Source organism: Apus apus, chromosome 6 (assembly GCF_020740795.1).
Source record: "Apus apus isolate bApuApu2 chromosome 6, bApuApu2.pri.cur, whole genome shotgun sequence".
Taxonomy (NCBI): Eukaryota; Metazoa; Chordata; class Aves; order Apodiformes; family Apodidae; genus Apus; species Apus apus.
Genome location: NC_067287.1, coordinates 34,859,892 through 34,886,733, shown reverse-complemented (window position 1 = coordinate 34,886,733; position 26,842 = coordinate 34,859,892). Strand labels below are relative to the sequence as shown.

At 43.2% G+C, this 26,842-nt stretch overlaps 1 protein-coding gene across 18 annotated transcripts in view; it reads right to left on the bottom strand.

The window, feature by feature from the left end:
- Positions 1–7,295: 7,295 nt before the first annotated feature.
- Positions 7,296–26,842, bottom strand: part of MAP2 (microtubule associated protein 2) — a 225,961-nt gene continuing 206,414 nt past the window's right edge. For 11 of the 18 annotated variants that reach the window (XM_051623956.1, XM_051623970.1, XM_051623954.1 and 8 more), the window contains 5 exons: positions 26,480–26,823; positions 14,350–14,442; positions 12,767–12,848; positions 12,131–12,243; positions 7,296–11,461 (listed from right to left, as the gene is read on the bottom strand). In XM_051623956.1, coding sequence (XP_051479916.1) covers positions 11,246–11,461; positions 12,131–12,243; positions 12,767–12,848; positions 14,350–14,442; positions 26,480–26,823 — 848 coding nt within the window. In that variant the 3' untranslated portion in view covers positions 7,296–11,245. The remainder of the gene's footprint in view (positions 11,462–12,130; positions 12,244–12,766; positions 12,849–14,349; positions 14,443–26,479; positions 26,824–26,842) is intronic. The other 7 variants (XM_051623965.1, XM_051623962.1, XM_051623971.1 and 4 more) reach the window with 1 other exon arrangement.

Here is a 26,842-nt window from a genome sequence, read left to right as displayed (position 1 = left end):
CACCGCGCCGCGCCGGCAGGCGGTGACAGGGCGGGCGGGTGGCGCGGGGCGGGGGCGGCACCGCCCCGGCCCTCCCCAAAACTTCCAGCGCCCGGGAAGGAGCGCGGGGCCGCTCCGGAGGAATATGAGCATCAGGAGCAACAGGGCTGCTGCTGCCTCGCTCACCCTCCTTCGGGCGCAACGCGCACCGCAGCAAAGTTAGGAAGCCAGGCAAACCGCAGCGAGGGAAGGACGCAGAGCAGCAGAGGGCCGTCTCCTTCCCTCTCTCGCCACCCGCCCGCTGCGGGGACAAGTTCGGGTAGGTGCCCCTGCAATCCGGGAGGAGCCTGGCCGACCTCCCCCACAACCACAGTGGAGCGGAAAGGGCGCTTTTCGAGGAGCTGGTTTACGGTTCATAAGGCAAGTTACCTTCCTTGGGTCTACAGAGGCAGGAGCCCTCGAAGGATCTGACCAGCAGGGAATAAGGAGGTTAAACGGGAGACACTTGTAAGCAAGCAATAAGCCCTCTCTGAAAGTGAAGGTTGGTGATAGGAGCAGGAAAGTTTTGGGGTAGTTATTCCATGGGCTTTTCTTACACAGGAGGGGTTCAGACAAACAAAAGTGGAGAGGAGGGTAAGAGCCAAAGCAGATTTACTTGTGTTTCCAACTAGACACCAGAGTGTTTTGACTAACACAAAGATGTATTTGAGTCAGGTTTGCTGGAAATACTTCTCAGTTGCTGTTAGATTAGCTCTCCTTACATACCTAAGGACATTAGAAGACAGTACACTACTACAAATAATTAATAGATTAAAATTAAAGACCAATTCAAGTCCACCCTTAGTTAATTTTTCAGACAAGAAAAAATAAGTGATATTCCATTACTTATATTAAAAGATTGCAAGTTTAAAGAGTGATGCTCCAAAAAGCCAACTCCACATTTCTTCCTGTCTTTCAATCTTCCTACTTAATATTAGGCACTTCAAGACTCATTCCTTCCTGGAACAGGAGCTGAACACTACCTATTTCTTTCCCTGTGGGTCCTCTGAGAACCAGAGTTGCTGAAAATCCAGTGCCACTACTGTGATAATCTGCATTTACTCCCACTTGGTATGAAGTTCTTTCTTGTGCCCAACCCAATACTTCCTTGCAGGGACTTAGGCTGCTCTTGCAGTTCTCACTCAGGGAGAACATCACCCCATGTGGTCTACATTTTGCATAAAACCTCCTCTTGCACAAAAGGAGTATTAAAACTGTTAATTAAAGGTTAATCTGTTAAATAAAATCTAAACAGTAGATTTACAACCAAAAAGTTTTAAATAATTGAAATCACTAACCTAACTGAGTGCCAAAACTGGTTTTGTCTGGTTTGGGTTTTTGCTAGCTTAACTTTTGCTGCTGGTGCACAGAACTAGGGCCTTTTTATCCACAGGATTAGCCTGCTCAGATAGGAAAGTTTTTAATTACTATTTACCTCCCTTCAATTAAGTGGGGTCAGACAGGAAAAAAAATAACCTTCGTTTCTAAAATCTTATGAGAACTAACTACAGAGAGAAGGTGGTTAAAGCAAATTACTTCTAAATGCAAGGTATGTATTAATTTCCCTACTCCATATCCCTTCAATGGTTCTAGGACTTTTAATACAAGGTCTTCTGTTTGGAAAGAAAACTCATGTTTTAATTCCTGCCAGCATGCCTCTTGACAGGAAAAAAAACCACAGTAGGAGTGACAAACATATTTTAAAATAATTGTTTTATCTATTTCTGTAAGGAGTTATGAAAGTCTTCAATACGGTACAACCTGATTTAGAAACAAACCTGAAGTCTAGTTTTCTTTGGTGATTTAGTAGTTATCAAGCTGGAGAATCACTACTGTTCCAAGAAAAATATGAGGACTAAATAAAGTTTTGATGCTATTCACAATTACAGGAAAGATAATTACTTAACTGATCTGTTAAGACCTCAGAAAGTCCAAGGTCACTGCTTTCCTCGTGGACATTCACAATTTGAATAACTAGAACTCATAGTTTAACCACAATTAAGAGGCTTGTTAACCTGCAGCCAGGGATGACTGGAGGCCATTTTAAGTGCCATATAGTCTCCAACTCAAAATTAGCACCATCAGGCATTTTAGTTAGTTATAATATTGACCTGGTTTGAGTTTGAGACACTTGCATTGTCTCAGAAACTGGCAGGCACAGTTCAGATCTGGGTTTTTTTGTTTGGGTTTTTGGTGCTTTTGGGTTTGGGTTTTTTGTTTGTTTGTTTGTTTTGCTTTGTTTTGGTGGGTTTTTTTTCTAAATGGGTATCTCTCCTTATTCCTGCATTCAAGAGCAGTAATTTATAATAGCTTCCAGTTTGCTGTTCTAAGCTTAAGCCTATTATTCCCATGCTCTGCTACACAACAGGAAACACAAGAGCAAAAAAAGTGCACTGCAGCTGGCTTGCAGACTGTGGCCAAAATCTCCTATGAATTCTCCTGACTGAGAGGGACACCAGAGGCACTCAGTGTGGCCAGTCCAGGGCAGCTGCTTAGGGGTAAGCAGATGAAAACATTAACACAAAGCTCCACAAAAACCCCCAAGTTTAGTAGGAAAACAACGGCATCTGTTGGTTTCAAACCTTCCCAGGTAAACATTGTTGCTGCCCCTGAACAGAGGCAGTACTAGACAGCAGAGTTTGGAAGCTCACTAGCAGCACTTCACTGAGCCTCCAAAGGAGAATTCAAATGTCCTCTCTTCAATCAGAAGGGAAGGAGTGGAGCACACATGAGGCAACCGCACTCTACCTCAATATCTGTCAGTATTTTCACTAAGAAAGCAGGAGGACAATATACTAACACCTTTACATGGCTTTCTGCTACATCCTTGAAGGACTCTTTAGGGAAAATACACGGCTTTGAAGTACAGTATTATTTTCCTTACTCCTTTGTGCATAGCTAGACCTTGTCCTATCACACAGTCATTAGCAAGTGGAGATCAGGTAGCCCAAAGGCACTGAGAAGAAACTGCGTAACTACTACTTTGTAGTAACAGAAAATATAATTGCAAATTGCAGTACTAGTCAAACTTGCCATTTGAGCCAAGAATATTTCTCTCCAACAAGATGCAGCCATAACAGACAAGTAAATCCCTCTGTTTGTGCAGAGATTTGAAATTACAGAACTTCTGATGCAAACTAAATCAGAGAACAAAGATTATCAACAGCTGGCACTCTCATAAGAACCTGCAGTCATGAAGGTGAAGATTCTCCAACCCAGCCAGGCTGTGAGCAGCACAGCATACAGAAGGTGGTTTATGTTAAACATTGGCTAGAAACCAACTTTCTTCTTGCCTTGTTTTGGAGACACCACACACCCCACCACCACAAACAGCACACAGAGCCAAAGTGATCTTTACCTCTGTAACTGAAGCAGCTTGCAACTTGGAAATTGAATGTGTAAGAGAAGAAGGAATTTTAGAGCCTAAAAAATTTTACTTATCTCTATATGCAACTTCTGCTTGCAGCAGAGGCTTTCAGATTTGCAATCTGCATTTGACTGTACCTGAATACTAACACTGCAGTGGGTGCTGCAGAGAAAATCCTTCACATCAGTCCCCTGCACTCCCTAACAGTGGGGATAGAGGAAGTAAACTCTTCAAAGGGTCCCAAAAATCCACCTGTGCTCTGTTCACTAGGCTACACTGGCATCTTGGACTGGCACAGAAACACAGGTCTATCTACCTGCAAAAAAGATCAAGACTAATGCAAGAAGTCACTGCCTTCAAGAAAAAGGCATGGGGAGGTGTGGAGATGGCATCATTAGCTCTGCTGTGCTCCAGCAATTCACAGTCCACTCAAATACCTGGGCACAAAAGATGCCCATGACGTTATTTTTCCATTTATTCTCTTACTTCAGGCAGCATCAGTCTGACATCCCCCCCAAATCACATTATTCTGCTTTATATATCTCACAGTTGTGTTTACACAGCCATCACAGGAGCATTCAGTCTTGATCCAGAAACAGTCAAAGCTGGCAGCATGCCAGAGGGTGGGAACATGCAGGAGAACCTGAGCACGAAGCCCCCATTTCACACAGGAGTGCCCGGAGCAAGGAACCACTCTAAACCTCACTCCCTTGCACTTGTTTTCATGCTGATGCTCTCCAAGTCCCCAGCCTCAGTCCTTGCCACACACATCTCTAAGCATTCATACCTTTAATTTATCTGCTATTCTCTTTGTGCAGAAAGAACCAGAATCCAAAGTCTCAGGACTATCTTGAGCCATTCTGTTGTACAGTTGCCTTTCCAAGAGCAAAGCTGTAAAAACAGCTCCTAACTGCTCACCCCACAGCAGAGAACAAAGTGAATTGTTTGGCATACTCCTGAAAGCTTACTCTACCATCAGCTGCCAGCTGCCTGCTTTTGTCCTTGGCTGAACAGACCCACGCTGAAGATCGTTTCTCTCTTGGGACAACCAGTCACAGACAGTCAGCATTGATGTATGTCACTCATTTCTCCCTTTCTTATATGGGTCTGTCAGATAGAAGCAGGAGTTATTCCTTCATTTATCCACTTCTGTTCCCAGGAAGTCTTTGGACCTTGCTAAATAACTACACTAGAACACAGCAAGAGCACGAGCAAAGAGTGGGCACAGAGGGCACACACATTGGCAGGACCATATAGGCTGCCATTGGCATCAGTGTCAAAAGCAGCTCAAAGGCTACTGTTTCAGCATGGCAACTGTGTACATCTTCTTTGCACTAGCATGAAATACATGAGATGAGAGAGTTTCACACAAAGGCCTGATTCTGTCCTTCCTAAGTGTTTTGTAAAAAGTAAAGAAACCCAGGGAAGCTCTGCTTTTTCTCCAAGGGCATGAAAACTTTCCAGCTAAGGTTCTCCATAAGTCCCATTCACAGCTCTTTATCCCAGCTCTGCTCAAACATAACACAACTATGTGTTCAGAAACAAAGATAAATGAACCCCTAAAACTACCAGGTTTAGTACTGTTGCTACATGAATTTAGGCAGGAGCAGACTGTAGTCTAGCTGGCTGAGATTGTACAAATACCATCAGATATTTAATCCTTGTGCCACATTTAGCTAGAATCAGTAGGAATGGCATAGCAGTCTATACACCTGAGAATCCTGTTTTGAAACAGAGCAGAAAGATCCTGCACAGTCACTGCGGAGACTTTTTGTCTTTGCATAATGTTCAATAATGCAATAGGTGATATTCACAGAGCCATTTAACTGCAATGGCAGTCACAGTGGGCACCGGTTATACTCTGACTAGATGAGGCACAGAGAGATGACACAGAGATGACATCCTAGACATGACATAGGGGGTCGTCTGTACAAGACTCGGGGGTGGAGGGAATTAGCTTTCACTGCCAGGGTATCTATCACACCATGTCTTGGATTGGGATTCTCCAAGCTCTTGGATGTGAGTAGCTCTGATTTGGTAGTAGCTGCAAAACTCTTACTTCCTTTTGGGAAAAAAAGGCAACAAACCTTTCCCCCCAAACTCTGTTCCACCCAAAAGTCTTTTCTACCTTCTTCCTGGAGAAGAAAGTGGGGATGTCTTGTTGCACTGAGCTACCAAACATGTCTTCCTCTGCATTGCTCCAAAGGGAGCTGAGAACTGCCTCTAGCACATGCTTCCCCTTCCACAACAAGGCAGGGATCACACAAGACAGGTCTGAGAGCCCTTTCATTAGGATGACACTGCCTTTTCTCTTCAAAGCAGCACCTGGGATTTTGGCAGGGCCACACGCCTCTAGGTGAAAGCCCTTCTTGCCTGCTACTCTGATCTGATCCATTTTTTCAGCTCACCCACCTGTGTTTTCTACCATGAGCTGTAATTAGCACAGGATGGACAGATTCCCTGTACACCTAGCAAACATTGTAGCAGGATTCCTGGGCTTCTCTCACTTTCAGTAGCACTGTAGTTAATCAAGATTTTATTCACAGCTTGTACTCACTTCAGAGCTCCAACATCTCAATCTGCTAGCAAATTATACATCACCTACCACATGTTGCTAATAAGACACAACAACTAGAAATATCATCTCTTCTTCATTCACTTTGAAAGGAAAAAAAAGGTTCTTACCAGTTAGCCTGAACCATTGCTCTATCTGTGAATGCTTCAATCAGGATTCACCCTTTTGCTCTCAACCTCTTGATGCTTTTCCTTTTAGCAGATGATACATTAGTTCTGCTTTGTGCCTAAGCACCCTTAGGAGAGTGCTTCTAATGGATAATTAACAACACTTAATTATTCCTCCAGGTAGCTGGACTGCATTTATTTATTAATATTGCAGCATTATGTTCAGGGACTGGGAAACTGAAGGCAGTCTATTCAGTTAGTTTTATCTCCCTCCTAGGCTCAGGCTCACAGCCATATCCAGAGGATTCTTCTCCTGTCAGCAAGTCCCACCTCTGCAGATGACACAGAGCCGATACTGAAGCTGTCGTCTTACCTGTGTCGTAGCAGCTACAACTGCAAGGCACAGGCTTGAAACCCCTCCAGGGCAGGCCTCAGAGCAGGAGGAGGCATCAGAGGCAGCCCTGCATGAGCAGGTCCAGAGCAGGCAGCGCAGGGCCAGGAAAGCCTGAGGGGAGGCTTCTCTGCTTCCTCACACCGCAGCCTCATGCTGAGGAGGCACCTGGTCTACACAGACGGGCTGGGCCGACCCACACGCATTTGCTGGGGTCTGCCTTTCTTCCCACCTGCCACACCGAGCTGCGCCAAGGCCGGGGTTTAAGCACCCGCCGCCGGATCAACGACAACAAACCACTTCGAGCAGCCCGCGGGGCTGTTTTAGCTTTCAGGATGACTTCAAAGAGCTCCTCACCCACACCTCCCGTTACCTTGGGGTCGACAGGACCCCACTTTCCCGGCACGGCGGGTGAGGCGGCCGAGGCGCTGCCCTGAGGGGAGGGAGCGCGCGGGCCGCCCCTCACGCGCCGGGCCAACGGCCGCCGCCAACGGCCCCGCGCGCGCCGCCAGCCCGAGGCGGGCCCCGCCGGGGGCAGCCGGCTGGCTTGGTGAGCCGCCCCCGCTGCCCGGGTGACGCCGACGCTCTCACCCCGCGGGGCTGGGAGCCCCAGGGGGAAAGGGCAGAACAACGCGTTCACACCCAGCAGGGAAATAGTTACCCTGTTGAAGAGGCTGCTGGCTGTGAAGTCAGGTTTTTCAGTGACAGGGATGGAGTGAGAAGTGTGACTTCCTCTGCTCTGAGCTCTCCCAGCAAGGCCGGCAGGTGCTTTTTTTTTCCAGCAGGGTGGGAGCGCGAGGAGCTGTAACCGCAGAGGGGAAACTTGACACAGGCAAATAGATGACAAGCGATTTTATTTTGCAAAACAATCACTATACAGCAACAAATACAATTGCAAATTGGATTGAAAAACATGAACTACCTACCACCAGCCATTCAAGAAGTGCCTCTTTTATGGTAACAGGCTCTAGAATTATCAGAAAAAACACAGGTTTGTAACAGCAGACTGTATTCCTTGACACCTCAGCATACAGCATGGTTATTGGTTGGCTTTTTCTCTTTGCTAAAGTTGAAGTGGCTTTCATCATACGCTTGACTTTTCAAAGTGTGAAACTAATTTACCTTCCTGCAGTGGGAATTGCTAGAGTTGCAGAGAGAGTTGCTTTAGCAGTCTGACTAGTGAGAGAACGTGACACATACCTAGGCTAGAAATCTACCTGCATCGGTTTTCATAGCAAAGGTGATCTACTCTTCAAGGCATTTGCCTTTGAAGGGACATTTGTACTTGAGTTTCAAACAGTATTTGGTCCAGCATGGAAAAAAACTTCTGCTCACGTGTGGAAGTCCACACAGGCTGCCTTTCGACTCCCTCTGGGTCGTGTATATAGGCAAATGTAGATTTGTAAGCAGTCATGATGAGGATACTACTGTACCTTAGCAAAGCACTGAATGGATAATACCATTTACTGCTGTACAGTGAAAATATACATAGCCCTTGTGGGCACATGATTTTCCTCATCAGTATGCATTTTTTCCCTTACTGTTGCTGGACAGAGGTTTGCTCAACTTTGATTTCTTACCGCTTGTGGTTGCATAGAAAAAGGACTCTGCAGGTGGGGCAGAAGCACTTTTTCTTTTGTCTCTACAACTTGATGCTTTATTAATTTGAGGCTCTCCAAACAAGGTTGCGCCATTCCTTTTGTCTGGATTATCTCTGCTTTTCTACAGAGTTGGGTCTCGGGCACCCAACGTCCCTGCTGGCTCAACATGCCTGTGGAATAGAAACACAGCGGATGCAGTTTCCAGGAAGCTGGCTCTATCTTCATTAGTGGGCATTACATATGTACAAAAACATTGTTTTTAATCCCAACACTCTTTTTTGAGAAGTTAAGATTAATATGAGCTTTTCCAGTGAACATCTAGAGTCATGTAACATAAGTTTTGGGTTTTTCAATTATTATTCAACAGCACAAAACTCATTTATTGTCATCTAACTCCACAGCATTCTAGGATTCTCTCTATGGAAGGATGATTATGATTGCAAAGGTCCTTGCTTGAATCAAGACAAGAAAGCTCATTTTAATGCATGAAATAAATGACTTAGTGTGTTACAACACTCTAACTTTGGACTCATAGGCGGATTAACTAAACTTCATTTTCTAGAATATGTCAATTTTTAAAAACTGAATAAAAAAAAACTTGAGTCGCAGGTTAACACTGTTCTTACTAGCTGGTGTTCAGCTTCAGAGAAGCTGAGGCTCAGTAGTACCAAAGACTTTCCCACATTGGCAAAAGGCATTACAAGAACCCACTGCAAGGGTAATTTATATTAATTAATTGATAGCATGATCAGAGCAATGTGATATAAACACTGTTTGTTTTGTTTTGTCTGTTGTTTTTCCAGAAAAAAAAGGAAGAGGCTTTTAATGCACCTCACTTGATACTGTTAATGTGAATTTTTAGGATTACTCTAAGCAGAAGTATAACAAATACAAGGCAGAAGTCAGAATCCTTCAGAATTATCTAGCATGGTTCTAAACTCATCGTCCTTCGTATAAAACAACCACCTTACAAACAGTATTAGGTACTTTTTAGTGTGAAAAAGCTTTTTGAAGAGCTGAAATGTCATGTGTGGGGGGCTGTTAAGAATTCATCTTCAGTAAAAGGTTGAGAGATACAACCATTTTGTTTTGTCTTTGTATTGCTGTGATAGCTTAGCCAAAATCCCCCTTTGGTCCACTGAATATTTACTGTCGAGTAACGGTGCATTTATTACCTGAATTTAATGACGGGGAATCCTGTGCTATTAATTAGTAGGATCCTTCTCCTCAGTCAAAAATCTTCTCTATGAGTCTTTTCAGATCAAACCTCAACACACTCACATACATGTACAAATTAAGAAGGAAAAAGAACAGATCAAAAGCTTCCAAGACACAATGTTAACCTAACACATGTATCAAGTGTAGCTCAACTGACAGTGCAAAGCTTAGTTAACAGGTTTCAACAGGAAAAGATCAAAGAATCTGCAAGAATGTAAACTGGTCATTTCATAATGTCTACTGTACATATAGGGTCAGCAGATTATTATCCACTGATGAGTAATACAACCACATTACCTTCAGTGTTCTCTTAGTGGCCATAAGAGTTTTGGAGTTCTCACAGGTAACTCCTTTACACCAGTTGTTTATGTAGCTCTGCCCTTTATTTTTATGCACACTTTCTCTTATACTTTTTATTGTCAATATAATCCTACTTTGCTCAGATTTTAAGATGCCCTATTTATCAGTTAATTACTATGGCAACCCAGACTAGGGAGCTCATTTTATTTATTCATGTACTAGAATTCTCTGTTATGTTTATCACTGTTATGTGAGTGCCTGAGTGTGAGTAAGACAACACTGAAGGAGTGGAAACAACATCTTCATGTTTCAACTTTACAACACAACTGTGTTTCAACTTTAGCAAAAGAAAAAATAAATAAATCTAACATTTACTGTTACTAAAGGAGTTAAAAAAAAAAAGAAAAAAAAAAGGGGGGGTGGGGGGGGAAAAAGCAAGAACCTAACTATTGTGGATTTTTTAAAAATCCAGAATCCAAACTCAGCAATCTTTGGAGACCCTTTTACAAACATGTGGACCACAGAAAAATCATACCTTTGTGAAGAAAAGGAGGGAAGGGATGGGAGAAGGAATCCTTTCTCTAGCATCACAGAAGAGACTTGCATCTGGCACTAAAACAGGGTCACGGCTTTTAGTTGTTACAGAAAGCAACTTCATGCTAAAATTTTCATCGTTTTAAAATGTATTCTTATGAATAGGGAAAAAAAAACCCTGCTAACATCTACTTTTACATACCTAAAATTGCAACACCAAAGGGTGCAAGAGACACAGATACTGTGAATAAAGAAGTAGAATATTCAAGTATATGAGGAGGGCGTATCACAAATGGCCACAGAGAAATATATATATATCTATAATACTGTATCAAACAGATGGAAAGGATGTGAAACTGGTGGTGTGTACACAAATCTAGCCGCTTAACCAACTTTCTAATCAGACACAAGTCCACTGGGGTGGAAGTGCTTGCTTTCAACTGCTTTTTTATGTCACTTCCCCAAGCACGGTTCAAATGTTTTCAACTACGATTTTTAGTTATTAGTTAAATAATTTATTGGCTTTTCAGCTATACACTGACATTATTAACCAGGTCCAAAAAAATGTTAATAACTTAATTCAACTTTTGTTCTACTCATTTATACAAAATAACACTTTTTTTAATTAAACTTGATTTTCTCTATATGCCCTTCCTTCTGGTAAGCAGACTGTTTATTTAACCTGTAATAACTTACAATGGGCAACTTTTCTTTTTTACTTCCCCATCTATCAACAAAACAGTTAAATGAGCAACTTGGGATATTAACAAGGCTCTTCAGAAAGAGGTGGATGGCCTTCAGGCACATGAAAGGTAAAAATGCATTTTATCATAGTACGGTACTCCATGCAAGACAGAGCAGAGCAACAATAATTGTCCAATGTAACATACTGCAGTTGTATACCCAAATAAAGCCAGTGTCTTCCTGTTGTAAATGGAAATCAGGCCCATTTCTGCATCTATTTAATATTTTTTCTGTTTTGTTTTTTTTTTAACTGTATGGTAACTACAAGTCTTGGGATGTGACTTAGTTTTAGACATGGCAAAGAATGAATGTAACACCTGCTCTGAGCCCATTCCTGCCAAGAGCTCATGCCTAAATATTATTACTTCATACAATGCGCAATGAGCAAATTCATAAGCCCTGCTTAGCCAGGGCTGCTGTGACATCTTCAGCCAGGGTAGCAAGCTGGGGGGACTCCAGCAGGTTGATGCTTCCAGAGGACGAGACGTTGCTGAGCCTGCGTGGTGAAGCCACGCTGGACCTGCCTGGTGACTGCGTGATGATCTCAGCCCCGTGATCCACACGGGCCTTGGCGTGCTCTCTGAAGTTGAGCTTCTGGCTGTCAATCTGCCCCAGGAAAGCAAAGAATTTAACACATCATATACTCACCAGATTATCTCATTATATATCATTTGGGTTTCACTTTGTTTACTTTGAGGAACTCTTACAAGGATTGAAGTTTCTGCACTTCTTGGAATAATTGAACATCTTTTCACCTTTTTAATACACATTGGCTTACTGTGTCACATTCCCTTGCTATTTCTGTCTCTGCCTTAACGAGCAGTACCCCTGTTCCCTGCTGTATTTAACTGACATTTTATGGTCACTGTGAGTTATTTCTGAAATCTGTTTTTTCAAATGTTGGTAGAGTGATCTTACTTTCAAGATGTCTTCCCCCCCGTCCTGATCCTCTGATACGTAGTATCAGACTCATACTACAAACTTACTAGATCATACCTATGCTGCACAACAGTCCCAAACAAGGTTCATCTTTAGGAGGAGAGCCAGTGCACAAACTAAAGGACATTTCACTTTAAGATTCAATCTCAGCTTAGATATGGATGTGAGACTGATTATTCCAAACTCCAAAGGGAGCAAATGGCATGTGAGTGTGCTCAAAGGCAAACAAACAGATGTCTCCTACTCAGTTCAGAGCCAGTGCTGAATTCACAGCTCTAATGATTTCACAGGGCCAGGGGAACAGTGGTACCTTTTCTCTGACAGCTGTCCCCTTACCTTGACATTACCACCGCCAGGCACGTGGTGGGCATTTTCCAGTGAACCAACTTTAGCCTGAGCTTTTTCTTTGAAATCCAGTTTCACGCTCTCAATTTTCACACGCCCACCTCCTACACAGGAAAAGGATACAGAGATGAAGAGGCTAGAATGGCTCAGGAGAAAGCCTGACCTGATGTCAACGGATGCACGCACGTTACTTCTCTTTCAGTTGAGATCTAATTGTTTCAGAGAAGCACAGAGTACCTCACTGCATGTTCAGCAACAGAAACTCTTCAACACATACTCAAACTGTACGCGTGTGCTGCAGCCCTACTGATGTTCATGGGATTTAAGCACATGCTTAAATATTTTGCTGTCTTCAGTTTTCATTTCAGTATCTTATCAAACTGACGTTATGCCACAGCAGCATCCTTCTGCATTTAATTTTGTATCGAGTCTCTAAACTAACTGGGGTCCCACACCTTTATGCCTTTATATACTTAGTTAACTACAGTTAAGAATATTGTTTTTATTTCCAAAGTGTGCTAACTTTGTTTTGGACCATAAAAGAGAATGGTATCATCCATGATTTCTCCTTCACATAACAGGATTAGGTTTTTGCTTTGTCCCACATCCCAGAAGTTTTGACAATACCTGGCTTGTGGTGGATATTCTTGAGTGAGCCACACTTGGAAGTCACATGACTCAAGTCGATCTTCTTGGTTACGATTTGTACCTGTCAAAAGCACACAAATAAATTGAAAGAATGAAGAGAATTAAATAAAAAGCCAAGCCCTGCAGGGGGAGAGCCCAAGCCTCTACAAACCACTGGAAAAGGAGAGATGGTTAGTAGAAAACAGACCACGCCAAAAACGAGGAAAAACCTGGATTAATAGAGCAAGCTTCCTCCCCACCTAGGGAAATGAGAGAGCTGGGTTAAGCTTCACTATTAGCAAAATAAAAAGGACAGAGCAGATCAGCTTGTGGGTTCTTTCTAAAATGTTTCTGAGCTTCCTCTCAGGGGGCATGCTCTAAAGCCCTGCATGCAGCAGGACCCATCCTGTTTGCTTCTGCTCTTGAATGTGCATCCTGGGAACTAGGAATATTTCAGTGATTTTTTTTTTCTCTACCATCTGTTTCATATTCTTCTGCATCTAAATATGGTATGCATTTCAGCTCAACCCTCTACAGAGAGCCTGATAGATCTACAGATGTGACTGCTGCAGCTCACCTGAGCTGGCTGGTGCTCACCAGGCAGCAGAAGCATCGTTCTGCACAGCCAGGCTGCAGCACAGGCACCCTCCCTCCTGCTGCTGCTCTGTGCTCTGCTGCTGGCTGCGTTGCCATGACTGCACTGAGCCCAGCTCAGAACAGCCACCGAGCAGCACCCTGGCCTTGCTGTGCTCCCAGATGGCAGCCCAGAATCACAGTGACTGTGTTAGCAGGTTTGAAGAAGCTCCAGCCCCTCCAGGCCAGACAAGAACTCCAGGATGACTGCAATGCTACTGGTTTGCTCACATTACCAGCAATTACTTCAGCCAGCACTGGTGGCTGTAACTGAATCTGTTTGGATCAGACGTGCCCACACTGCCAGCTCCTCCATCTGAGGGGAGATCACTTCCCAGCAGAGGGGTCAGAGCTGTCTGAAGCTATTCCAGTGTGACTGCTAGAACAAACACGTGTCTGGTCAAACCCCGTACAACCTCTATTTGTTATACTGGAATAATGCTGTGGCATTAGCATTAGCACCAGCACGATGGCTGATCACACCCTCTTCTCTTTGTCTCAAAGTTTTATTTTTCCTCTTCTTTCTCTCAGGTTAATTGAGGAAGGACAGCTGCATTGCAAGATGCCCAACTGTGAGGCTGGAATCTCACTGTAAGCTGGAGTCTCTTTCTGGAAATTACTTTCTTGGGCCACTCCCATGAAAAGCACTGAACCATTTCAGCTCACACTGGACTTTCACTGTTGGCATCCTTGAGTGTTTAATGACAACCCTTCTTTTCTCACTTCCTTTTCCTGACCACGTTCTGGAAATGTGTTGAGCTCTGTGGAGAAAGATGAAGAAGCCACCACTGCACACACAGGGCTCACCCAACTACTAGACCAGACTCACATGTGAAATAGCAGTGAGAAGGAAAGTAGTGCTCAGAGGAAAGGAGACAGAAGGGGCTGGCTGTGCAAGGTGGGTCACCACAGTGGAGATGCCTACTCACACGAGTGTCTGTACTACTTACATTTCCTCCCCCTGCAGAATGTTTGATGTTATCTCTGGAACCACACCGGGACTGAATATCGCTAAAATCAATCTTCTTGTTTAAAATCCTAACCTAAAAGGAATTGAAGGTAACTTACTATTTACCATACACACTGTACTGGGGTGCAGGACAAGGGAACCCGGGTAATTTCAACTCCTTCTTTTGACACTGGTATTGAAATGTGAAAAAGTAAACCATGCCAATCTCTATGCTTAGTATGTTTTTATACAGCATATGCAAAGGTACAATACTGCTCTTTTTTCTACCTCACAAAATGGTGGTGAAACACAAAGGGGTAAGTTTTTCTACTGGGAGATACAAGAGGTGGCTTTTTTTTTTTTTTTTTCCTTGGGTAGCCTGACCCAGGCTCTCTTGAGTGATGGCCAGTGTTTCTGCTGAACTGGTCACAAGGAGAAGATGGAATCCCTCCTTCCCATAGCTCAACACTGCAGCCTTTGATGCAGAAATCCCAGATCCAGACAGCTTAGTAACCAGTTGAAATCCTCAAGTATTTAATTCCTCTTCCTGCCATACAGCCATCAAGGCACCTACATTCATACAACAGACCTTAGAGTGTCCTGTGAAAGGGGACTGACAAAAACCGAAGTCAGAGCTCTCTACTGCTCTCTCTCTTTCCTGTCATTTACTAAAGGGCAATGCAGAAAACAACACCATCTGGAGACCTACAAGTGCAACCACTGCTTCTTGATCTCTGGCAGTGACCATAAAGCTGGCCACAATTTCTGGTGCTAGCAACACTGTGCTACTCCCCTGTGCTCTTTTTTTTCCAGAGGAACAAGCACCTGACTCTCCCTTGATGGTGCCAGCCTCCCTGCAGATGCCAGGAGCCCACATTTTTCCTGTGTTACCTTAGCCAGAGGAGCACTGCGGGTGTATGATGGTGCCTGGAGGTGAACAAACTCTGTGAAGGGCAGGCCCCACTGTCCTACACTTGACCCCCAAAGCAGTTTGTGATTGTCCTTCCAGGGAATGATGTGCTGCCGGATGTTAGTAACCAATAGACAGGGAAAACTGTGTGCGGGGTACACATCTGAGTGACACCACTTTCAGACTTCTTTCTGAGGAAGGGCAGGGGATTGTGCTCACCAATATTGGGCTTTTTGGGTGTGCAAGAAGGCATTTCTGGCCAAGCTGGCACCTGCCTTCTTTGCACCACGAGCTTTTATTTACTCAGAGTGCCACCTAAGCAGGATATCCTTTCTCCGAGTTAAAGATTAACTCTTTATTCAAATGTTACATAGTATTTTATTTCTTTATATACAAAATGATATTATATTTTTTCCTGCACAGAAAGCCACCACATTTTCGGCATTATCTATTAATTTTGTTAAATAGCACTTCTAGAGCCTTCACTGACATCCTACTTGGTACAGTCCTGTTGGCTGCTGTTGTAGGTAAACCTACAATGACTAACTGATACTGGGATAAAAGAGAGGGACAGATACACCAGGATACCTCACTGTGGCTTCTTACCACTCCAGGAACATTAAGCAGCTGCAAACCAGCTGAAGTGGTCCGTGGGAGGAAGGACCCTATGCTGCCTGTGCCTCCTGGCTTCAGGTCCTCAAAAAGCCCCAGATGCCCCGCTAAATCAGAGACAAATCAGTCCCTCTGTGCCTGACCTCTCCAAACTAGAAAAAGACTATTTAACCCCTTACAGGGATATCAGATTTAGCAGTTTTTGGTTCCTGCAGTGGTGATAATGTCACATCTAGGTAATTAGTCAATTCCTCCGGCACTGAGCACCTGGAGCACAGTCTTAACTTAAGCCCACTAAACTCCAAGAAGAAATTTTCAGAGGGCAACACTTTGCAGCTAATAAGAATTTCTTGGCAGCAAGTTGTTTCATGGGTCCCTCTCATTACATATAGTGCAACCACCACACCGGTCAAACCACTAAGATGTTAAGTGTTCTCTCACTTTAATGTGTAAAGATCTGTGGTGATGGCATGCTCAGCACTAAGGGTGGTGACAGAATCAGAAAACTCCACAACTGGTGGGTCACTTTTCAAAGGGAATCTTTGGCAAGCAAACTGACTTCTGTCTTTGTCTCTCCCATCTGCTTATCCCATCCAAGTAAAGCAATGTACAATGAAACATGAAAGCAAATGCCTTTAGAGTTTTATTCTCATGCTTTCCCTCAATATACTGTTTGTTTAAAAACGTATCCCAGTACTAAACAAGACAGGTGTCACATCAGTTACAAAAACACACGTCAGATGTGCAGTCAGATCTGGCTCCTGGAGAGCTTCAGGCCAGACACAACTGGGCAAACCAGAAAGCCTTCCTGGCATTTCCTGAGCATATCTCTCCCAGCAGTGGATCAGCAGCACCTCTTATCAATGGCCACAGAGATGCATCTGCCCTGAAAACACTGACTTAGGGGTCATGACAAGACATTAGCACTGTTGACTGGAGGCCTGTAGCCTAAAAACGGAGGCAAAGCAAGGTGGTAAGTCGAGAGGGTGCCTTTGATCAAGTGCCTAAGGGTTGATTTGCACCCAGAAGTCTGACAGTTCATGAGTCTTGTGGCCCATGGACCTGGCTAGCAGATATGTGAAGGGCCAATCATCGCAGTTATTCCATCTGTCTCACTGGGTAAAATGTGGCCCTGTGTAGAGAGGGGCCAGCAGGAGACCTATGTATCATTTATGTGCTGAGAGCTGAAGTGAGCTGAGTGATGGGGATGTGTTCTGCTGGTCATCTAGCACAGGGAGGAACTGCACTGATCCAAGTTTTTCCCTGACAATCTGTTTCTCCCTTTTTTGGAATGTACCAATACCCCTGCACATACATAATAACTGCCTTCTGTATTACATGTTCCACAAACTAAAGGAGCCTTGCTTCCTATAGATTAAGGCTTTAAACTCCTTAATCCCATCCTATATTCTTGAGCAAGCCCTATCCCCTCTTGCCAGCAATATCTCCCAAACTTTCTCCCTGATCTGCCAGATTGGGCAAATAGAAGCCAATACACAACAGACCAGCTCATTTCTTGCTGCTGATTGTGGAGAAGGGGCTGAATTATTGTTGCCTTTCCAGTCAATAACTATAACCCAGCTTGGAGGGACCATCTGTGTTTCTAATCACTGTTCCCTGACCAGCACTGGTTGAAATGGGCCAAAAAGTTACCAATGAGTTGAGAAAGGCTGAAACTGCCAGTCAGATAGCATGAGTGCTTGAGCTCTGTTTCCTTTGAGAAAAACAGACTGTAAACATCAAAGGGAGAGTACCAAGAGGAACAGCAACTACTTAGGCTAAAAAGAAACTATGGCTTGCAAACAAAGAATGTAAACTGACTGTGAATTATTTGAAGCTGTAATGTAGAAGGAAATTTGTAACTATCGGAGCAGGGAGGCTCTGAAACTGCCTCCATGGGAACAGGGCTATGGCAAGAAAATGGTAAACTTCTATGATGACACTTGATGAAAGGAATGCAATGCTGCAGCTCTCTCTGATAGAGACAGCATGAACACCATGACTCCCCAGGAAGCTCTCTCTGCTCCTGCATGTGTGCATGTACATCTTGTGTGGGGGTGGAGGTGTGGTAGGGATGTACATACATGCACTCCGGTTGTGCTGCACATTAGATGAAAGATGAAGCCTGCTCTTGCTCTCATTCAGGAAAGCGAACATTTTAGTTTGTGGCAGAAAGAGAAGTGCTTTCTTATTCACACTCACCAGTGTGAATAGATCCCAACAAGACAGGGTCCCTCATTACCCTGGCGCTGGCCTGCCAGTCTGAAATCTGTACATTCTCTTCTGATCTGATGCCGGTTTGCACAGGAATACTGGGCAGGGCCTGGAAGTTAGTATTTTGATCAGGACCAAGATGAGGTTCCTCAGCATTTGTCATACCTACGTGAAATTAAACTGGAGTGGAAAAATTCAGCCTTAGAGACAACGTTTGGTTTATTTCACAAAACCATGTTTCCCAAGGATAAAAATGGCTTCTGCCTGAAGCCCTGCAAGTCTTCTGGACTTTACCCACCCCTACTCCTCAGCAGTAGTCGAGAAGTGAAGTCCAGAGCAGACTGCGTGTCAATGCACACACAGTACAGCCGCACTGCCTCACACTACTCCCAGGTATTCCCCAGCAGGAATCAGACACTGTGCTCCAACACTTTTTGTGCTGTTTGAATGCTGTCCAAGCATCAAGTGATGCCGGGCATTTACGGGTAGCCTGCTAAGAAACCAGGTGTTGACAATAATTTTCTCAGTTCCTTTAGATGAGGCACATATTGATCTGCACTCAGCAGGGTAAACTCTGACTCCCTTTCTACAAATAGTGGCCTGACTGGCAATTTAAACATGGAGGGGCTCTGGTCTGAGGGCACTAGATCAGAGGGGATGTTTTGGTTTACACTGGCTAACATACGAAGAAGTGACAAGCTGACAATACCTGTCAATCTCCCAGTTAGATATATGCCTCCCTAAGGCTATTCACAGAAAATTAATTTGGATTTCAATGTCCCCATGTACAACATGGTCGTTTCCAGTCCAGGGACCTGTAGCAGACCTTCCTCTGTCAGTCCTGCACCACTATGTTCAAGATGAGCAAAAGATTGTAGAAACACTGAGTGGAAGACCAAGAAATGTAAGAGAGAATTTAGTTCAGTTGTGCCTCACTGCTGAAGACAGCATCAGTGACTGAAAAGTGCTTATGAAAGAGAAAGAATTATGTTCCACGACTGCCCAGAATCATTCAGTTCAGCTGCTTTGCACAGCAACAGGGAAAGGCCCTAACTTACCAGCATGTGGGCAGGGAATCCATAGTTCCTCTCCTGTTGCTTACTACCCTGATACACACCAAAACAAAGATACTCAAAGAACAAAAATGCTGATACTGAGAAAAGGACAGGCTCTGAATATATTTTAATAAAGCTGATGGTTTACGATCTCCCAGCTTTACAACCATGGTCTCTGAGAAGCTCTACCACAAACACAGTGCCTAAAGCGTTTTAAAATACTCTAGCTTGGCTCCACTTGCCATTTGAACATGCTGTGGGGCTGTGATACTGGGAAAAGCTCCCAGACTCCTAACGACATATCAAAGAGGGCAGGTTCTTTGCCCTTACCACAGCATGAAAGAGATTTGACGCAGCTACATCCCAGGAACTAGACATTATTTCAGTGTTTGGTCTCCCAGTTAGCACAGGGATTGACTGAGACAAGAACTGGTCTTGCACAGGAAGCAAGGTTGCGGTTAAAACCTGATGAGAATCAGGAGACAGTTCTAAGTGCTCCCAAACATATATGCTGCCAAGGACAGATGGATACTACAGTCTTCATGCTCCTGGCAAAGGCTACAGATAGAGGAAAGGGAGGGGCAAGGATATTAATTTGGCCTAGCAAAGCCCTTGAAGACTCAAGACTTTCCACATCTACAAACAGAGCCTGTGATCATGTTCAGCCTTTGCACTCCTGACACTACTGGATACACACACAAGGGAAGCTGCCATCCTACAAGCTAGTGAGATTCAAAATAAAAGGCTGCGCTGGACATAGCATCCACAAAATAATGTGCTGTCCTCATCCTGCTCTTAGGAAACAGTGAACGAGATAAGATTCATTCCTGACTTTTAAAAACACACCCAGAGGCAGACACTGAGCATGTAATATTGCAGCACGAACAGTTAAACTGTGAAACAGTTGCAAACAGTTGCACCTTCAATGGCAAGTAGCAGTGCAGCAGGTGTCTTGCAACCAGCCACGTCTTTAATACTTGCATAGGACAACGCTGGCTGGTTTACAAGCTGCTTTCTAACTATTTGCAAATCACTGTATTCATCTAATTAGTAAGGCAGCCACACTGAACTAGGCATGTCCTTACCAGTAATGGAAGCAAGGCCTACAGAGAAACACCAAGAGGTTTTGCATAATTGTGCTGGAATATGCAAAGCGAAACGACCGCTTTCCACGCCGAAGAGTTTACAGCCAAGAGACAGCAGCTGAATTTAAGACAGCTCAAGGAAGTGCAAGATCCACATCAGATGAACACATGTGATGTATAATCACATTCCTCACTAAATCTGGGGAGTTGATCACAAGAACGGTAAAAGAAATTGAAGGAGATTCACACATACTGAATAAAAAAAGATCCCAGGAGCTCAAGTAATTCGGCTGAAACACAAGTACCTTTTTTTAGTTCTCCCTTCAACAAAAAAACCCAACCAAACAGATTTTTGCTAAGCTACAGAGTTTAATACTTCAATTTTAGAAGCAGGAGTCCCTAGTCATGGAAAGAGTACTAATAGCTTTAAATATCAAGTGTTGAGCATCAAGTACCACAGTTTTCAAATAATTCTCCTAATCTTTAAGAAGGGATGAGTTTTGATTCATTCCATCTGAATTTTCTTTACTGCAGCATAATGGAAATAATTACATCGTTCTGTTCAAGCTCAGAAAAATATCTTGTGTTTATCTCTTCATGCAGGCTGGCTTTCCCAAAGCTCAGTAGGCATGTCCCTTAGAATCTCTTTTTATTTTTCCAATGCAGATTTTCAAGATAAAAACTAGGATCTTTATCTTTTCCTTTTCCACCCATTCCCATCTAGCGAAATAAACTCTTTTCCTCACCTTTCCATGAAGACAGAACAGTATAACATGACTAAGCATAATCTGAACCAGATTATGTATTGCCTGAATATTTTTCTCAGAAGAACAACAATTCCCATTTTATTGCCAAAATCTAAACTAGCTAGAGCTCAGCTGAAAATGCCTCCTATGCTGAACTTGCTGCTGGGATGACTCAGACTTTCACAGGAATTTATGTCCTGGAAATTGCAATCTACTCTAGAAAAGAAAAAAAACAAACCAGCTTCTCCCCCTTCCTATTAACAAGAGACCAACATTGTATGGTATTACACGGACAGGAGTTGTCTCCTCTGACATTAGCCAGCTCAGAGTTGGAACAGGCCGCTTAGGCTGCAACTGTAGTCAGTGGAAATCCACTGAATCCTCCAGAAGGTGACACCTTTGGCTCTAGCCAGACAGATCAAATACACCCCATCTGAGTGGCAGAAATCTGCTGCTAACCGCCTTTGAAAGAGAGAAGCAGCAGCTTATGCCTGCTGTAGTCAGTGGAAGTTCTGTCACTGCTAGAGAGCCCCATTGTGACCCTCCTGACTGTGGTTCACCATTTGTCCTCAATCAGCATGATGAACATTTTACAGATGCTGGAGGCACAGCAGTGATGTTATTCTGTCCCAGCAACACAGCAAGTGAAAGTCAGATCTGGATGGGAAGTCCCAATTCCCTGCTCATTTCTACCAACCAAACACCTTTCCTCAAATAAACTTTCTGAGACTTGCTAGAGCCTGGCAGCGTTAGCTGCATTTTTCTAAATTGTGAATCAGGAATAAAATCTGACTTTTTATTCAGAATAATTCAAGGTTTAACTGTACAGACTGTACTTGGGCAAGCCTTCCATTAAATGACTGCAGTCTGAGCACAGGAGCTGCAGGATGTTATTTCTGTACAATCTGCAATGATCAGCCAAATTTCTAAATTTCAAAACCTTGAAAATTATGGTTTTGAGCTGTGGCTGTGGCAGCCCGAAACTATTAACTTCTCTTTGCATTTGTAGATCTGCAGTTAACAAAGTATGAATTAGTTCTAACTTTCAGTCCAGAACAAATCTCTTCAAATGTCTTGCAAATCTACAAAACCAGGAATATAGATACTAATTTATCTTACAGTTGTGAACTCCTGACTTGGTAAATGCAAAAACTTATTCCAATGAATGCAGCAAACTCTGGAAACAACTGCCTTTCAGTCTCTCATTAGCTAAGTACTTCAACAACAGCCAAGTTACATCAATCTAGCCTATGCAGCTGTCTCCTGTGACTCTAGTTTGGGAAAGAACTAAAGCTTGAACCTCATAGCTCATTCATGTTCATCACTGTCCTGAGCAGGGACATTCTCAAAGCAGTTTGGCTCACTTGTGCTGCAGATCAGAATGGACTGCAGGAAAAGTGCATGCTGTGCCTAGGGATACAGGAGACAGAATGGGACCCAGCAACAGCTCAAAGTTTCACTTGTTTTTAAGCCTATATCCTCCACTACATTTTAGGACACTCATAATCAACCAGTGCAACAATATCGTACAATCTGGATCTTCAGATTAATTTTTGGGCTGTCATCAGTATTTACAACATGGTGCAAAGACATGAAACAGAGAAAGAGAAGTTCCTAAGATGCTGTCTCAAGGGGAACTTGTTGAATACCTTTTTGACCTGCAGTTCTCCTAGGAGAACTTACAAGGTGCCTGGCTGTTACTATAGTTCATGATACTTTAAACCTTATGCATGGCATTCTAGTCTGTACAGATCCATTCACTCTGATGAAGCTATGCTGATTCACATCCACGGAAGTCCTCAGCCCATGGCTGAGTTTTGATGTATACATTTTAGGATTAAATTAAATCCAGGTTGGCTTTAACCTTGGTTGCTGGCCTATGATGTTATAAATACTCAGCCTGGTCAGTATAGAAAAGCTTCAACTGGCCCACTTCTGTACTCTGATATGGTACAAACCACATCCATAGACAGAATCTCAAGGAGAAAAAAGTGCAAACAGAAAAGAAACCCCCCATTCTTGGCACCTAAAACAGATTTCCAACCCCTTCCCTCAGTCCCTCCATGCTTCCCTTGGGCTGTCTGAGAAATAACAGATGCAAATGGGTTACTTTTGAAAGCACAGCATTCCCTGCACAGCTGATGCAGTGTGAAAATCCATCTGAAGCCCAGCAGACATACCCATGAGCAAGTCGCCTCTGAGCTTTGCCAAGAATGATACATTTCACCATACTCTACTAGAAAGAGAAAACCAGACAACTACCTACTGGCTGTGTCACAGAACAGAGAAACCCTCCTTTCTCCAGACTGCAGAATACCAATTAAACACATCTCAAGCCATCTATTCCAAGTAGGAGCTTAATGCAGTGCAAAGTTAGCTGGCTTCTTCCCCTAGAAGCTTTGTGGTTTTTTTTCTCCCCCCCCCAATTAGGTTCAGTGATTTCTCTACTTTGTTTTTGTGGTTGGCGAGTCAGAGCTGAAGTAAAATCAGCCTGCTGTATAATGAGCTTTCGATGAAATTCAAGGCTGAAGCACAACATTTCTTGATTTATTTAGCACTTAGACATTCCCTGCTTCTTCATTTCTAGACCTCAGCCTCTGGCAGTTTCAGGCTATGGTTGCTTTCTCTAGGACAGCTGTAAGCTAAGAACAGACGATGTGCTAGGTTCAGATATGCCTCTGGTAAAAGGATAGTCTGTCTCCAAATGACACTTTTGGGCTACATATCTGTATTCCTTTAGTAATCTGCATGTCATGTTAATGTACTCAACTTGCCCAGATACATGCTTGCTTTTTGTCTGCGTGTTTTCCCTGTGGTTATTGCTATCAGCACTTCCACTTCAGGTTATAAAACTTGAGCAGCTTTCAGTTTGCTTCATGTATGATCACTAAAAGCAGATAATGGCTCATTTCAGCCAGTGCAATATTTGCCACCAGACAATAAAGAGATGAGCAGACACAAGGAAATGAAATTAGCTTTCATGTGTTGCTCTAACAGACCCTACAAAATTCAACAGCAGCAACTAGAAAAGAATTAGTCCTAAAACCTCCTGTCTAGATGGAAAACCTATGGCATAAAGGAGACATAAAGGAAAAACTCATCAAGTCTCTCTTTGCCCAACCCACAGCACAGTGGCCACATATCACTGGAAATTAAAAAATGCTTTAGCTTCAGTGACATTATGTCCACCCATCAGATTTTCCCTGTGATTCCCAAAAGAGTGAAATGCCTCCTGCTGTGCCATTCTTCACTGCCCAGTTCTACTTGAACTGCTAAAAAAACATAGCTGTCTAGGCATGGTGTTCACTAAGAAATACAATTTCCTGAGGCCCCCTGGTCTTGTATGGTTGTCACAGTCCACAGTGGGTAAAAGGGCAAAGGACACAGTGCTGGTTTTGAGCCCAATGACCACCAGCTGGCCTTGTTATAAGGAATGTTAACCCAGATGCACAGTCTGAACTTGTGTTCTAAGCCTCCTGGAGCCCCTGTGCACCCTGGCCATCTGCTACACAGTATGTCAAATAGGAGTTGAACTCCCATGCAAAATAATTACACAAACATTTGTCAAAATAAAGGCAGAAGAACCTTAGAGGCGTCATCTTCTTGACTTCATCTGAATAACTGGCTACTACCCAAGTACTGGAAAGCATTGAATGTGTTAATTAACCATGAAAACAACATCAACAGCTAAGAGATACCTTACTGTTTAATATATGAGACTGGTTTTGGTTTTGACTTTTTTTTTCCTCTGGAAGACCTGCAGTAGGCATAGGGTTGCAATGTTTTATCCAATTTATATTGATTTTCAGAGACAACATTAGACAAACCTCACTATGTTCCACTGTGTATTCAAAAACTCATATGTATAGAGAAGTATCTGATCTGGGAACACTGTACAACCCAGCCTTCTGGCAAGTCTTGTTTTCAGGACAGCTGAATGGGGCAGCATGTTATTCACCAGGATGTCCTGTCCCTGGAGGTAGCTGAGAAGTGAACATTTCATAAAGCAATCAGACTGCCACCACTGTAACTCAGCAGTCTCAGGGAACTAAAAGGGACCTGGGGACACTGGGTATTTGTGTCATGGGGTTGTGTCCAAAATCAGTATGAAATGCACAGGTGCTTTTTAAAAAAAATAAATTATAAATCAACACAATTGTTTACACCCATGAGGCTTATTTGTCCATATTCTTAGCATAAATTAGTTGATAAGCTTTATTCTTTTTCCTCATTCAGCTTCTTATTTTCTAAATAAAACAGGATTTCTTTCAGGTTTTATATATTTATATATTTATATATATCTTTAAACATTACGAAATGGATCACTTCATCCTGTAAGCTAGAACAACACTTCACCCAAACAGAAAGACAAACAAATTGCTTGGACATGATTTTGGCTTTTAATGCCATCTGTGTTAACACTTCTGCATTGCCCAACAATGGGAGAGGCCTATTCCAGCTCTGGCTATAACTCTGCTTGGTAGGACATCAAGCAGAGACTCTTCAGAGGAAGGTATAAACACCATACATATCTCAGGAAGATTTATCATACTCCCTATCTGATCTTTCTTCAGTCTCCAAAAGCTTCCTCTTAGCTTAAAAACCAACCTGTTTACTGTCCTTTCCCAAGTTTGCTAAGTTCTGTCTGTAGTAACAGGGGATTTTGCTATCCTACACACATATAAAGATGTAAAGTCTTTAGATGAAAGCAATCCTCACGACAATGAACTATGCTGCATAACACTGCAAGGTATGAAATAATATATTTTTTTCAGCTTTTAATTGCATCAACATGTCCCTGAATTCTTGTTCTTTCAGACGGTGAGAACAGAAAATCCTGACTTGAGTCAGGATTGCAATCAGAATTACACATTCACTTTTTCTTATTCTATATACATCCTCCAGCTTATACAATTTAAGCTCACTTCCTGCTTATTCAAACCCTGCAGCAAGAAAACCAGTTAAGTCTAATACCTGTCTCCTCCCATAATCTCTAACTTGGTTGATTTACCAGGTTGGAGGCTGCAACCTTCACTAACATCATCACCCAACACAATGCATACGACACATAAAATGATACAGGGAAAGGTCATGGTGCATGTGCAATCCTGCTAACATCTACCAAGGCTGAATTTAAGCTTGCTTGAACTACAACAAACCTCCTTCATTTGCTGGTATTGATGAAGACTAAGCAAGCAGCAACTGCTGAGACTCATGCTGAAACATATCTATGGCATGTAGTGCAAGCTCTCATTTGGAATTTTTCAACTGATCTCAGTGAGGCATTCCTAGTTTTCAGGTGACTAAATAGTTTTCTGAAGACTGTGCTGGCCCCTGCCATTTAACACCAGTTCAACAACCAGTGTATTTGGACAACAGAAGCAGCATTTGCAAGGCAACTCAAAATGGCTCTCATACCTATCCCAAAGATACAGTACACTTAAGACTAAATCACAGCACATTTAAGACTAAATCACATATGGATGAACATAAAGAGTGGAATCCTTACCTGCCCCCCTTTAGGCTGGTATTTGATGTTATCTGTTGAACCAATTTTGGACCTGACGTTCTTGAGGTCAGGTAGAGGCTGATTAATAACTCGTAGCTGCTTTGGAGTAGCCGGAGATTTAGGAGGAGTGCGAATTATGGCAACTTTTTTCTCAGTAGGTACCAGTATGGCAGATTTGGGGGTCCCAGGAGTGTGGGGTGTTCTGGAGTAGCTGGGTGTCCCTGGAGTGCCTGGAGTACGGGAGGCATAGCTTGGTGGTGTCCCTGGAGTGATGGCAGTGGAGCCAGGAGTAGTTGGAGTAGAAGTTCCACTTTTTCCTGTTCTGCTACGAATTGGCTCTGATCCTACATACAAGAAAAAACC